The 15309-nt window shown below is 34.0% G+C and overlaps 2 protein-coding genes across 2 annotated transcripts; both read right to left on the minus strand.

Moving 5' to 3' along the window:
• Positions 1-174: 174 nt before the first annotated feature.
• On the minus strand, positions 175-11701 carry EMB2656 (ARM repeat superfamily protein). Its single transcript, XM_022035716.2, has 12 exons — positions 11132-11701; positions 9894-10097; positions 8791-8936; positions 8125-8393; positions 6830-6927; positions 4914-5061; positions 4399-4838; positions 3568-4082; positions 3414-3474; positions 3003-3281; positions 1760-2021; positions 175-704 (listed from the first exon to the last, which is right to left on the minus strand). Exons 1-12 carry the CDS (start codon positions 11492-11494, stop codon positions 367-369), a joined length of 3123 nt encoding a protein of 1040 aa, XP_021891408.1. The 5' UTR covers positions 11495-11701; the 3' UTR covers positions 175-366.
• Positions 11702-13061: 1360 nt separating this feature from the next.
• Positions 13062-14909, minus strand: LOC148269069 (mitochondrial import receptor subunit TOM7-1-like). The gene is made up of 2 exons (XM_088212983.1): positions 14770-14909; positions 13062-13476 (listed from the first exon to the last, which is right to left on the minus strand). Exon 2 carries the CDS (start codon positions 13439-13441, stop codon positions 13223-13225), a length of 219 nt encoding a protein of 72 aa, XP_088069109.1. The 5' UTR covers positions 13442-13476; positions 14770-14909; the 3' UTR covers positions 13062-13222.
• Positions 14910-15309: the final 400 nt, after the last annotated feature.

A 15309-nucleotide genomic window follows, 5' to 3' on the forward strand; every position in this document is an offset into this window, starting at 1 on the left:
TGTAACTCTTGTATAAAGAATCATATGTATAATTAATTTGGTAAGGTTGTAAACGGTACAACCATAAGAACAATACACCATCAAAGATTAAATTTCACGACCCTATTACCGGTCAATACTATTTCACTTAATTTTTATTTCATAATCACATATTTCTCCGGTTAAGATAGTCAATTCATTATATCATCGACTACTAAATTATAAATAAATAGGATATAATAGTCTCGTATGACTTACATGATTGATTCTTCTAGTTGCAGATCAATCAAATGAAACCCTCGATAATCAATCTGTACAAAATCGTGCAGCCTAATTACAAGGCAAAACAATATAACATGTGACAGTTGGATGAATGTCATAACTTCATCATTCAGATAATTGCTCAGATTCATCAGAACCATCAGATGTCACCTCTGAGCCCTCTTCTTCTTCTTCTTCTTCATCAATCTCCACGGCTCTACTGGAAGTCATTCTGGATAATGCTGCCGTTTTGCTTGCCCTTTGAGAGCGAGTCATTGCAATGCCAGGAGTAGTGGCAGCTGCAAATTGAACAGTGGCTGGCGAGTCTTCTTCATCGGAGGATGTTTCTTCATGCTTCATGGGTCTCCTTGAGCGAGTTTGTCTTGTGGAGCGCGCAGCTGGTGTTTCTGGCACTGCTGGTGGTGTGCTTTCAACATCCAATTTGAAGTCTACACCTAACCTCCCTGTGAAAAAAGCATAGATAGATGAATAATATATTTTATTAATTTTTCTTGAAAGGTAAATATAATATACTAATAGAAACAAGTTTTTAGAAGCAGACATAAAATCTTGGAGCAGAAACATTACAAGAAAACAAACCAAAAAAGCTGCTGATACAAAAATTAGCAAGGAGGTCCCACAGCTTCTCAAAAAGACACTTCGATTATCTCACTTTACATTTGATTAACATGGTCACTTAAAAGAAGAAAGTTGGTAATAGAAGCAAAGAAATTATGAGCAGCTTGAACACTCTCACAACATTCAAGCAAAATGTAGCAAAAAAATATCAAGCGAGCTTTCTTCTAACAACCAAGTAGTACTGCAAAACCAAGAGCATCAAAAAAATCGACTACTGCAAAAACAAAACTTGAAGGTCTTCACAAGAATTGCTTAGCAGCAAGGACAAAAAACAGCCCCTGCACAAAGAAAAATCATGAATAACAGAAACTACAAAAGAAAACTCCCACCAATTCTGCCGAAAACAGTATTTAAAAGACAAATTCATTGTATTACTAATATATAAGCTTCTTATTTTCGGAACACATTATTTATCTTCAAATTCTGAGACTACTCCGTCTCATACTTTTGATATTTTGCCTGCCATGTCTAAGTTTATACAAATATGAAGAACAATCTGACAAGACAACTAATTAAAAATCTAAAACACGATAGTTGCAAATTCAAGACAAAGAATAAGGGCCTATGTCCACAGGCTAAAAGATAAAGAATTGTTAGTACAATTTCTCTTAATTTAGCTAAGCTATCTTGACGCGTGATGAATGATAAGCCTGCTGGTAGATGAATGAAGTATATGCAGAGCAAAGAGCACAATCATTTTCTCCTTTGCTCTGAACAGAACCAAAGGTTTATCTTCCAAGAAGTTTCTTGGCTTCTGCTTCAAATTTTTGTTACACTTTTAGCTTTCAAAATTTTTTGAAACTAATCTTTCTATAGTTACCACATTCATTCATAGATTAAATCATTAAACAAGCATCATTTTCAGAAGACCAGAATTTACCAAAAATAGAGTTAGCTTGGTCTTGCAAAAGTGTCTGATCCGGATGTGTATCTGCAGAACTGAGACGTTCAGCCATCCACTTTAACTCCTTCAGAAGATCTTTCTCAGCTGAGACAGATTCAATTACACTAGATAAGAGCCTACGCATGAGCTTTATTGCTTCTTGGTCTGATGATTGGAAATGGAGTGAACCAAGTATTTTGCACAATGCTGAGACATATGCCCTCTCTGCAGGTGTCTTCTTTGCATGGAAGCTTCCCACCTTCAAAATGTGTAAGGAAACAAAATTAATGCATTGGAAATCTAGAAACATTTAAGGTTAGTAACTTAACTATCGTTAATCATAAGTATTTTTCTGAAAGATATTCCCTGACTATCATATGAAACTATAATTCGAATGCCAACAGCTTCTAAATGTCACCTGTAAAATAGGGATGCCAAAGATCTTAAGTGATTACAAAAGATTCAGGTTTAACTACTTATCTTCTATACACACAGCCCACACACAAGAAAGCTTGGAAAAAGCACAACCTCCTATATCTTACTTTGAAATTTAAATTTACAGTCACCACAACTTGTACTAATAACCTCTTATTCAGATATGAACTAATTGAATTGGATGACTAATTATCCCAAAATTTTAAGCCCATAGAAAAGACACTAACTTTATAATTTGTACTCTAACATCATCATCCTTGCTAAAGAAACAATTGAGTATCCTCATCTAGTGGAAGATATGTTATTAGGGACATTTTTAAATCAGACAGGTTTCACTTCCTCCTAAATCTTCTAACGAAAATTTAGATCAGCATACCCTTCTCTTGTCTACCAGAGAAAACAACTGATACTCAAATTTTTGGAATTCCAAGATTATGGAAGCATAGTAAGAGAGTTGATCCTCTTTTTCTAGAAACAATTCATGGCCATAAGAAAGCAATGCATGACTCTAAAATAAGTGATACTTTGTTCTGTTTCTAATAGGTGATATAGATGCTTTGTTCACACCGACTAGAAATCTGTTCATGTAGAACCAAAGAATTGATAGCTGACTGTTTATAGTAGTTGAACAAAAGAGGTTTTGATGATAGCAATTCTGACAGAACAAAAATTATGTGTGCAAGCAGACAAAAAGCAATGACAATAATCAAGGTAATCATAAACCTTCAGAACACGAAATTTGAAAGAAACCATTATCGTCAATAACACAAATAGAATAGTCGAATCTTAAGGCAAGAAGCAGTACCTCAGTAGCTATGCGTATTGCAAGTCCCTCTTCACCACATTCAAGTGAATATTGCATACAGTTATCTATGGTTTCTGGCAAATCACTGTTATGGGCTTCGTTCTCTACCTCAGTCTCTTTTATATATAATGGAGCCTGTATCATCTGCAGCATAAACTTTGAAGCTTGTACTGCACGCTTACGCATTTTTGAGACCACAGCTGGTGAACCTCCAGGATTGCCATTGATGCCAGGCCACATAGAGCGCATTACATGAAGAAAAGCCCTGGAGACACACTCCTGCATCACAAGATTAGAATGTCAATGCCACAAATATGTAAGTCCAAATTCAGCACAAAAATATTTAACTTTTTGTTTATGCACACACATATATTTTTAAGTTATAAAACAAACCAGAGGAACAAGTGTTACCTTATGATTCATTGAGAGGGAAGCATAGTGCTCAAAGAAAACAGATAAGCACTGTTTCAATCTGGTTAAGAAACATAAAAAAGAAAATCGAGTTAGAACCACTGTTCTCATAATATATAAGAGATTAAAGAAGGAAAAACAAAAACCAATCAACCTTTGCAGTTCTTTCGACTCATCACTGAAATAAATGGTTATGAGCTTTGCTAAGAGCACGGGGTGACAAGAAGCTGATATGCTTGGGTACTTCTCACTTAGAAGAAGAAATTTTGCAAATCCCTCCGCAAGGATGGCCCGAACTGACTCATTGTCATGACTTTCTGATGACTCATTCCAGTCATTATCCTCTAATCCAGAGAATAAGAGATCAAGTAATTTGACATCCAGATCTCCATCTGCATCAGAAAAGTTCACAGGACTATATTCCAAGTTATCCTTTTCAAACTGAGACAACAGGTCCTTTCCCATGGCCTTGTCAACCTCCTGAGGACCATGCCACATCCCAAGATCAATTAGTGCTTTGCATGCCATTATACTAATTGGGGGAGGACCTTTAGTAACAGAGAGTCTTAACTGCTTTACAAGCTCCTCACTAGGCTTGTTCTCCAGTAAACCAAAAAGACCAAGGCACCTAATAGCAATCCTTTGTACATCCAAGTGAACATGTTTTGCCTGCATTTCAATATCAAAACAGTAATGAGTTCCTTCCAGAACAGAGACTTTTATTGAATGTTTAAACAACCAACCAGGAAAGGTACAAAACAAAAGAATCCTTTGCTATTTAGTAAGCTGAATGTACTTGATTCACTTCAGCATGCCAATATCTCATCAGAAGTAAACTAGAAACTTCAAACAGTTGATGCTGTTTTCATGCTATAAATAAGATATTGGAGAAATCTCACACCCGTAGAACTTAATGCACATGCCCATAAGACAAAAGGAAAATGTGTAAAGCAAAACAGACCAGAAATATGTAATGAATCCTTACAGCTGGAAGCAATAAAGTATGTAGAATTTCAGCAGAGTCTGTAGCCTTTCCTTGGATCCAACGAAGTGATTTTGCACCCTCTAAAAGTAAGCCAGTTATGGCAAGGCTGTGTATCCACTGCATGAAGTCTGCCGTCCTTTCCCTGCAAGGTTTAGCTAGCTCTTCAACAACTCCAAGAAGAATTTCTTCAAATTCGCCAGCAGCAGCGTGAACTTTACGTACTAGTACAGACACAGCACCAGCCCAATCTTTGTCACCACCAAGGTTAATTCCATCTCCTATGATGATGTTGTTACCATTTTCATCGATTTCATGCTCAAGGGGCATTTGCAGCAAGTCCTGCACAAACGAACTGGCAACCTTCCTGATTGTGACATCAGAAAAATCAAGCATTGAACCAATCAATAATAGTTGCCTTGACGCGAAGCGGTAATTTGGTCCTGAAAGTAAAATGCTTATTAAAAGATTTCAGAAGTAGAATTTCATATTTTGTTGACAAAATTAACTTAACCAACCAGCATCTATATGGGCTTTGACCAAAGAAACATAGTCAGAAACTGTTGCAGGCAGAATCTGCTCCAGTAGATCATTGTTATCCGAAGCTTCTGCTGCATATACTGCTGCTTCAGTGCCCATCGTAGCTGCCGCATCAGAACCTTTTTCCTACTCAAACATTTTGTCATTTCACGGATACGGTTAGCTAAATGATGTGATAAGAAGAAATAAGCATGAACATTTTTTAGAAATTTCTTTACTATTGATCTTCATTTGGAAGGCATACTTAGTTGCATCTTTGCGCTGATTTCTACAAACCCATAATTTTTCCCCTTTTTCACATGCAAGCAATATTAAATCTTTAAGGTAATTGTACAAATCATTTTGAGGAGCTTCACAACCAATTGTTTTGAGGAGCTTCATGACAAATAACTTTACATCTTTAAGTTCAATTTAAACTATCATAACTTTTGTAGTCTCACAGATAAAGAATAAATTAGACAACCGGCAAATAGTGAACTGAAAAGACAGATCAATCATCTAAAAGAAAGAGATCATGTTCTTGACCAATGGTGTTGAGTTATTTATTTCAAAGCACTGAAATCCTTCATTAGAATTTAGAAATGAAATTAGCACAGCAAAATCTATAAGACACATATATGGAAACCAGAGAGTATTCAGGGTGTACTACATTGTAAAGAACATTCATTACATTAAAACTAAAATTGTTTCAATCTTGTAAAATAAAAAACAAAACATTTATCACTTTACAGTTTAGTTACGTTTTATATAAAATAAGATATGAATATTAACAATTTTCTATATGGGAAAAAATATCTACTACATCACGGGTTGAGTTATTTTGCTCTTTTTTTCTTTTTACAAAAAAAAATTACATTAAGTGTTTTTCGATGATCACAGACAATATTATTTTAGTAGCCTCAAAGTAACATAAGATAAAGCATAATACTGAAAAGGTAATGCCTAAAACCAAATTTTAATACATTACAAAAATTGATAAATTCTTAAAAAATGATAATAATGATAAATTGTATGTTTCTAAAAAAAAATTTTACCTCAGTTTAATTTATGAAACAATCATACAAAATAACAATTAAATAAATGAAGTGTAAAGTGAAAATATACCCATAATCTGCATTTTAGAATGTGAATTTTCATGTCATATAACTTATCTTATAGAAAAATATCATAGAAAGTGATAAGAGATATAATATTATCTTCTATAACTAAGAAGGTATTTCTTTAATGCGAATATTCTACACTTGATAAATAACTAAACCAATAAAACTAACTGTATGTCCTCTTATCTCCCATTAAACAGTAGATCAATTCTTAAGAAATCACTCCCGATCCACAACTATAGTTAACTATACAAACAATGGAAATTCCTAAAACACAAGGATGTAAGAACTTAAGAGGCTGCATTCTCAAACATCCAAGTAGTCAAGAAGGAAGAAGCTTGAAGATTGGATAGATAAGAGCTGAAAATAAGCATTCACTCAAGCTGTATTTGCAACAAATATATCCTACAAAAGAAGTGGGGAAATCCAGAGCCAGCTTTTCCAAAAAAGAAGCGCAGAATGACTTCATGGAAGGAGATAAAAAGTGAACTAGAAGAACCAATCTTTGAAAGAGAAAAAGTCCAAAGCCAGATATGCCACAAAATAAGTGCAGAGTTAATCTAGAAATAAAATTTCCTATGCATATTATAAATATAAAAAGGTCGATTTGCAAATGAATTCTACTTTTTGTGGAATTCATTTGTTCCAAGACTAATGTAGTTGTACTAGCATTTCACGAAACAATACATAATTACCTCATAACAATCTCATCAACATTTCTATAGGCGTAAAAAGAATTAACTAATGGATTAACAAAAGATCAGAAACCATTGATGGTGTACTAACAAACCTACTTGTGCTTTCATTTGCAAATGCCTGCATAGAGTCCTCCAATAGAGAGCAACCTCTGGTTCCATTAGCTGGATGCTGAGCGTGCTAAGCGTAGAACTCCCTATCATTATTTCGTGAAACAATTAAGAAATGGAAAGTAAAAACTGACCCATGGTACCTTTTGGATATAAGCCATGATAGGGCCAGGCATGTTGAGCTCACAGAAAAAGTGAAAATTCGACATAAGCTAAAGTGAAACACCATGGTAAATCAGCTTGAAATTCCCCTGAAATTTAATTCAGAACTACTTATACGAGGGGAATAAAGAGCTACAGAAATAAGTAGCATGACTCCAAATATCGAAAAGGCTACCTATGGGGAAAAAGTTAGTTGGATTACTATGGGATTTCAGATAAACCTCATTCTCTTTTCCTCTCTAATCTGGTTCTTCCTTTCTGCTGGGTGATGATTTTTTTACTTGTTTTTTTGTGGTTTATTTATGGGTTCCTTCATTGCTGGGTTTTTTGTTGCTTTGTTTACGAGTTCATTCTTGGTTCTTCTTGTTTTGAATGTCTGTTTCTCTAGCTTTGGTTTGTTTGATTATTTCTTAAAGGATGTTAGTACGATATCGACAGAAAGAAATATATTTACTTCTCAAGAAAAAAAGAAGAATGCATAAATTAACAATAACCAACTCCAGGACAAACCATATCTGACATATACTAAATCCTACCACCTCTTGATGAAGCCAGACAGATAATTTTGACATGAAACAAGGTCTATGTATGCAATCTTTAAAAAAAAAATTGAATAGTTCCCTTTACAGTAGAAGAAATCAGGTAAATCGGTCAAAAGTTTACTCATCAAGGTAACACTCATTTTTTAACAAGAAAAACAATCTAAACTGAAAGATGACATACAAAATAACATAATCATTGGACCAAAACATGCTTCTGGATGTCATTAAGCTCTTTAACTTGTATGCCAAGGTAAATACCAACAGATGAACTGTTGGACAATCTCCAGCTTAGCTAAGTTACATGTAAAGTTGGCTGGTGTTAGCTTCAAACCATCACTGTTAACCATACCAGTTGTTATAGGCACTATAAAAGGAAGTAAGAGAACTAGAAAACTGATTAAACTGATGGATTATCTTAGAGCTAGCTAAGTTACATGTAAAGTTGGCTGCTGTTACCTTCAACCCCTACTCTCACTATCACTGGCATCATAGATACCATAGAAGGTAATAAGAGAGATAAAGTTAAGGAATAATACAAGAAAACAAAACATTAAGAAATATACAGAAAGCTCCACCGACCTCCATTTTGATCACAGGCTGATGATATGTATTGTTGGATACTTCCACATTCATGCAATTTTACTGAACCAGAACTTAACAAAGCCACCATGACTGACTCTCCAACTGATTCATATGTCTCAACATCAAGATACTTGAGAAGTTCTACAGGGTCCCCATTGCAACTCTTAGTGAGCCACTGATCTTTCATTAACTTTAAACATTCGTTTGAAACAGCTACACAACGATCCACAAGTCCTCTTTGAAGAATAATTGTCCTAAGCTTGATGCTAAAGCAAGAAATTGAACCAAAAGTTAAGATAAACTTCAGATAGATATCAGATGACTTGACAACTAAAATGAAAGATAAGCCTTGACAATATGAACTATGGTAAACAAACTCAAAACGGGAGGAAAACAAACTACTAGGAAGAGAGAAAGCTCCAGAGCGAATTTCTTAATATTGGAGATCGATCATTGCTTAACCTCTAGCTCAAGATTATGAGATATTGCCTAATGATATTTCTCTTTTTGAATTCTCTGACTAATAAAAACCTCAATGAATTACATTGAAGATGGCCAGCCAATCTTCATTATATAAATTAAGCTTTGCGCTAGCGAGTAGTTATACTTAGTGATGTATATAAGTATAAACGAGATGGTTATTGATATAAGTTATTGAATTACCTTAGACTCTGAAGAGGAAACTTATTGGCCAGAACACAATATGCTGCTTTACGCACGTACTCGCTAACATCTAGCGTAGCGTCAATAATTGCTTGCGAAGTTGAATTTGAAGGAGGCAATGATAAGACAATTGCCTTGCGAACCTCCTGTAAACATTCCATATTTGGGGATCTAAGAAGTAGCGTCTCGAGGATTCTTAGAGTTTAAAAAAATCAATAGCATTTTCTATGACAACACTCGCATATTATTTTATGTGATGAGAACCATTACGAAATGAAACCCCTATGTCAAACCACAATCTAGCACAAGCTCCACTTTTATGTGCAGTTATGTTTGTAAGAGACTCAAAACTATATTTTCAAGTTGAATTATTGAATTTTACAACATAAACAATTTTACATACATAAGATAAAAAGTTTTCAGGCCTTTCATATAAATAAGGAGCAACTTTTCAATATATTATGTCACCTATTTTTGTAATTCCCTTCAAGAAAACGCCACTCCAAGCAATCCTATCTATGTTTCAACAACATTCAGTATCACCGCTAATGGTAAGGTTAAATTCTTCTTTGAAGCTCCAGTTGAAACCTCTGTATGGCAAGTCAGCCAAAAAATTTGACTGAATAATTTGTTGATTTTGTTTGATGCATCACATCTATGAATAGCAGGTCTCAGGCAAAACAAATCTGCAAAATCTAGTCCACGATCTATTTACAATAATGAGGGAAGTAAATATCAAAATGAAAATTGTTCATATACCTTGGTCAATAGGGAAAAGTCTGTGGAACAAAAACTTTCCAATATACTTCTAGGAACTTAAAATATATATATATAATTACAAGTAATCAAATAGGAAGGAGGAGAGAGAGGGAACGGGACATACATACTATTACATCCTAGCAATCAGATACCAGAGTCTCACACCTTCTATTTTCTCTTTGTACATTAATATGTTTTGATCATATGTACAGCAAAAGACCATGCTTGTACAAGAGAACAAGATTCTTGATTAAGAATAACTAAATTTCAAGGAAGATAATATTCCTCTCGAGAATCAAAACCCAATAAGAAATTGGTTCATTTGACAAGGTTGGAAAACTCACCGCATTCTGTTCCAACGGTAGCACCTCCAGAAGCAAATCAAGGACGTCCATGTTCTCAGAATCGTTAAGAAAGCGTGAAAGCCCCCTAACTGCAAAGGTTCGGATTAAAGGAACCTTATCCCCCACTCGCAACCTCAGACATTCTATCACATCATCCCAAAGTTCATTGCTTACTTCAGTATCATCAGGCAACCGCAATATGATCTGAAAAAAAATATTGTCTTCAAGAAAAAAAAAAAAAAAAAGACTGGTGCACCCAAAAGAAATATGGGGATTTGCAAAGAAAATACAAACAGGCTGGATCAAGTATGACAGTGGAAACACAAAGGAAGTCATTAGGCAAAGAGGTCTAAGGTTATGTTTCGAATAAATCTAGAAATTCCATAGGATTTATTGGTAAATTGATTCTTAGCTCAACTAGGAAACGATGCAACTTCTATTAGAAATTTAAAAGATAATAAGACTCACATAGAATTTTACATGGCTATGGAACAAGACATAACTAATTTAATTAAAATTGATAGAATTTTGAAATATATTGTATCAATTCCACGTAAATTTCAACTTTAATCATTTTAGAGAGCATTTTCAATGTATTTTGATTAAAATAAGTGTAGATCACACATAAATTCGACAAATACAATGATTTTGTTTCAACTATAGCATTATAGAATATGATCAAGAAAACTCAATGAGGGCTGATTGCTGTGAATAAATAAATAAAAAGAAAAATATTCTCTAACATCGAACAACCTCAACTGAAACTGCTGCCAGAAGATGCGAAGGGTAATTTTAGCTACAAAAGGAGGGAAAAGGAAGACATAACGTCTCAGAACTTTTCCTTAAAGATGCGAAAGCTGAATTGATACAAACATTTGCAGTACCTTGCTCCCTGGTAACCCCAGGCCACAATCAATGTTCACTTTACTATTCCGGTAATTCTTTCTTCAAATGAAACCACCAAAAAAAGCAAAAAATGTGACATAATTTAATCCAAATAAGACAGTTAGAACGCCCAAAACCCTCTTCTCAAACAAAACTAAACACACTCAGAAGCCCATTATCATCCAATTCAATCGAGCCCTATATCCCACTTCCTCTAGTTTGGAGAAAATCTTTGCACCTATAAATAACACCTCGCATATCTTATACATTTCTCTCAATTTTCTATTATGTTGGCAGTAACTAACTTTTAAAAGAAAACAAAAATCCAAATCCAAAACAGATATCAACAGTACCTCGGATATGATCTGGCAACACCTGAACCTCGCAGTTTTATTGGCGGCCCCGGCACCTACGAGAAGAAATCTCAAGAAATCCTCCAAGAACACTTCGCAAGCAGAGATGTTCTCAGGGCCACGGATGCCAGTGAAGACAGAGACGAAGCGGACGACGCGCTCGGCGGAGGCGGTCCGGCGCTGTACCTGGAAGAGAGGTGTTAGGGTTTTGGCAAACGCGGCGGAGAATTGGTGAATGGACGCTACTTTCGATCGGATTGCGGCGAGCTCCTTGAGTTTCCGGTTATGCGTGGCGTACGAAGTTCGGGCCTCGTCAAAGATTCTCGCCATTTTCTGCATCAGTTGACTCTCTACTGCTTCCATCTCCGCAATTTTCCCTCTTGAAATCGAACTATTTTCTCTCCTGAAGAAGAAAATCCACCACGAACAACAGTCTCTGTAAATTTCTCTGTGAAATTCTCGTATGAGAATTGGAAGTAGCCAGTAGGAAAGTCAGATCTGTTTGAAATTCTCTGGCGAGGTGTTTTGAATTTGAGCGGGAGTTGTAAATAGTTAAAAGGAGACGGGCCCAACCGCTAGCGCCAGCACTCAAGAGAAAAAAAAAAAATATATATATATATATATATGTAATTATTTATGTAACTTTAAGGAATAAAATAAATTGTAAAATTAATTTTATATTAAAATTTATTTAGATATTGAATATAAAATATCTTTTAATTTATTGTAATTAAAAACTAATTAAACATAGGAAATATATATTTTTAATAAAAAGAATTATTTGTAATGTAATGATATAGTCGGCATAGTATTTGAAAATAGATATAAAAATAAATTAGTAAGAAAATTACGTAAGTTAGAAGTAAAAATATATATATTAAATATTTAAATTACGTATAGTTTAAAATATTAAAAAAGAAAACCCAAGGTGGTCAATACCAATTGTTGATGGCTCGAGAAATTAAAATTAAGGCTACCGTGATTAATTAGAATTATGTTACCCGAGTATTTTAGCTTAGTATTCACTGTTTAGATTATTAGTTAACGTTAAACCTTAAGCTAATTACTTTCAAAATAAATAATTAAAAGAAAATTATACTAATAATTTTTAAATAAACCAATTAGTCCTCCGACCGGTCGGACCACTAATTCACAATCGACTAGCCGGTCCGACCCAATTTTAATAACAATGTTTAATAACAATGAATCGTATAATTGTTTAATAGTTAGTACTCAATTCTTCATACACTAAATGCATGCAACTCAAATAGCATAACATACCTTAATAAAACTTCACCATTCGAGTTCAATTTCTTTTTTCATTACCATCCCGGTGAAAGGAAAGAAAAACTTTGCCTTTTACTTCATTTTTTTAGTAAAAAAAAAAAAATCGTACATCAACTTCCGAACAAAAATACACAGAAAATACACAATCTAACTCGAATCTATAATCTTATTGTGAAATGTGAAAGTACCAACCTTCCGGGGAAGGATGATCCGTAGTTCTTTACACAAATTTAAGATGTTGAAATTTCTCCGTTCTACAGCAATCAATTATTGAATCCTGAATACTCAACATTAAATTTTTATCATATCAAAAGTGTTAAACAGAATTCTAAGGACGCTGAGAGATTGATCACTCAACATTAATCAAAGTCAGCCAGTTCAAACTCATAAAACATTAAAACAGTGTCAGCCAATTCAGCTCATAATACATTGAATCTTTAATACTCGCATTAAATCATAGTCAGCCAGTTCAACTCATAGGACATGACGATGTCGGACATAACCGGGTATCAATTCAGCAACGAGTCATAGATACACAAACAACAAACCACTAACAGTATTCTCTGGATTATTGTAGTTAACCTTTGCCATTGTCTACAACTTTTCATTTCATAATCAAACAAAGTTATATCACTTCCTAAACTCTATTCAACATCAATCCATTAAAATCCACAAAGGCCCTCAATAACACAATATTGGAAAACCCAGAAAATCATTAATGACAAGTAAAAACCATCATGGAAGTAATGTAGTCTCGACAAATAGCTAACAACCTGATTCATGATGATGTCGGACTGCTGGAGATTACACAGGACTAAGAAGCTGGTAGATTTGGGGCTTCGGCTCAGAGTTCATGCCAATGATGATGATGAGAGGAATGAACCCGTAGTGAGTGATGACTTTGGCTTTTTTCATGGTCCATGTGCTCCACTCCTTTACACACTGCATAGTTGATCTCTCCTCTGCTCCCTTTCCTCCTTTTGTTCCTTTCCCTTTGCTCTTCCCTGAAAGTTTAGATGCCATCTTCTGAATTTGCTCTTCTTTTCTCTTCCTCCAATCTGAACAATGTTATGACGTCAATGTAAAACCCAAAGTTCCTAAGGATACATATTCTTACAAGTATTATTATGGTGAGAGTTAGTAGTCTTCTAGTAAAATTAGTGTACACAAGATTTACGTATACCCAATCTTATAGTAAAATTAGTGTAGACAAGATTTTGCTCACAACCAACTCAACATCCTTCGTCCAGACAACAACTTAAACGCTCAAGAAGCAACATTAACAAAATAGATGAAACAAACTAAAGGTTCTGTCTCATTCCTTTCTACAACATAAGCAAACTAAAAGGCCTCATCTCATTTCCTCCTCAAACAAAAATCCAAAACTTATTAGTCGTGTTTCAGAATCTCGCCTAAGAAATATAACTTTCTAAATTTGTATAAAATTTAAAAGATACACATATGACAAGCAATTATCTCATATGCCAAGAATACAATGATGTGTTATTCCATTTTATTATTGTTAGTTGTTTCATAAATGAATCTGAATTTTATTGGTTCCTTCATTTTTTTCTTATAATTAATAATGAAAGGAGATAACAAATCAGCATACACGCATTATCTAAAATAACTCCTCTAAAGTATGATATCTATTGCAAAAGAAGAAAGAATCTTCTTTCTTTTCTTGTCACAATCTACTCAGTATTCCAGTGACATTAACATGTACAGCTATTAGCTGAAAAGCTTACGCAACAGTTACACCTCTCTGCAAAATTGACTCTCTTCCATCACTACACTGAGTAATTTAGCATTTACTCACGATTCCTTCTCTCTAACACTAAAAACAAATTTCTATACTTGCAATCGAAACAACTAAACACCATAACCAGATTGGTAAATGTTGGGGCTGACGCGAATACAACACTTGTTACTTAATACACGCATAAAGAAAAGCATACGTTTCCAACACAAATACATGAAACAATAACTAGCAAAAGGAGCATGTAACAATATCAAGAATATCCTTTACGCTTGACAGATAAAAGAAGCAAAACCTAAAACAAATTTCAAACCGAGAAAAATAAAAAACAGTAGCTCAATACGAAACAAGGTAACCAAAATAAAACCACAATGTTGGACAATACTAGCTCTAACCTAAAGATTCATGGCTGTGGTTTAGGTATATACAAACTCTTGCTTGGCAAGACGGAAGACAAAAATTGTTTGGCTAATTAAACCGATCAATAATAAAAATCAAGTAGAAAAACGGAGAATCACTGCGAAATAAAAAACCAGACACATGAGAGTTCGTCCAGCTTGTAGACCGCCAAAAATTACGCCCTCGAACTTACCGATTTACCGTTGCAGAAGATTCGATGGATCAGTCGCCGAGCCGCGAGATCAGAACGAGACAGAGAGAGAGACTTGGAGGGAAGTGGAAAGAGAGGGTTTTAGGGCTTTTACCTTTGAGGGTGATTTCGGAATTCTGGAAACAAGAGGAGGAGAGAACGGACATAACCGAATTATAGAAAATTCCGGATTTTATTGAAATATATAATAAATTTTTAAAATTAATATAATCATACATTAAATATGTAAATTATGATTAATTTTTATATATTAAATTATTATATATAAATAAAATAAATTTAATGGTATTATTATATATTTTTTATTTTAATAAATGTATTTCTTATTAAATTAAAATCAAAAATATATTTTTTTTAATTGGGTCATGTTAATCTTCTTTATGTCGTTATAATTTTATTTGATGTCTCTTAAAATGACTCAAAATTAAAAATATTAAATTTGATAATTATAAAGTTTATAATTTTATTAAATTTAAATTTTTTTTAATTTAATAGTACTATTGTAATCTTGAACTTATAATA

Source organism: Carica papaya, chromosome 1, assembly GCF_054855325.1.
Source record: "Carica papaya isolate Zhongbai chromosome 1, ASM5485532v1, whole genome shotgun sequence".
Classification (NCBI taxonomy): Eukaryota; Viridiplantae; Streptophyta; class Magnoliopsida; order Brassicales; family Caricaceae; genus Carica; species Carica papaya.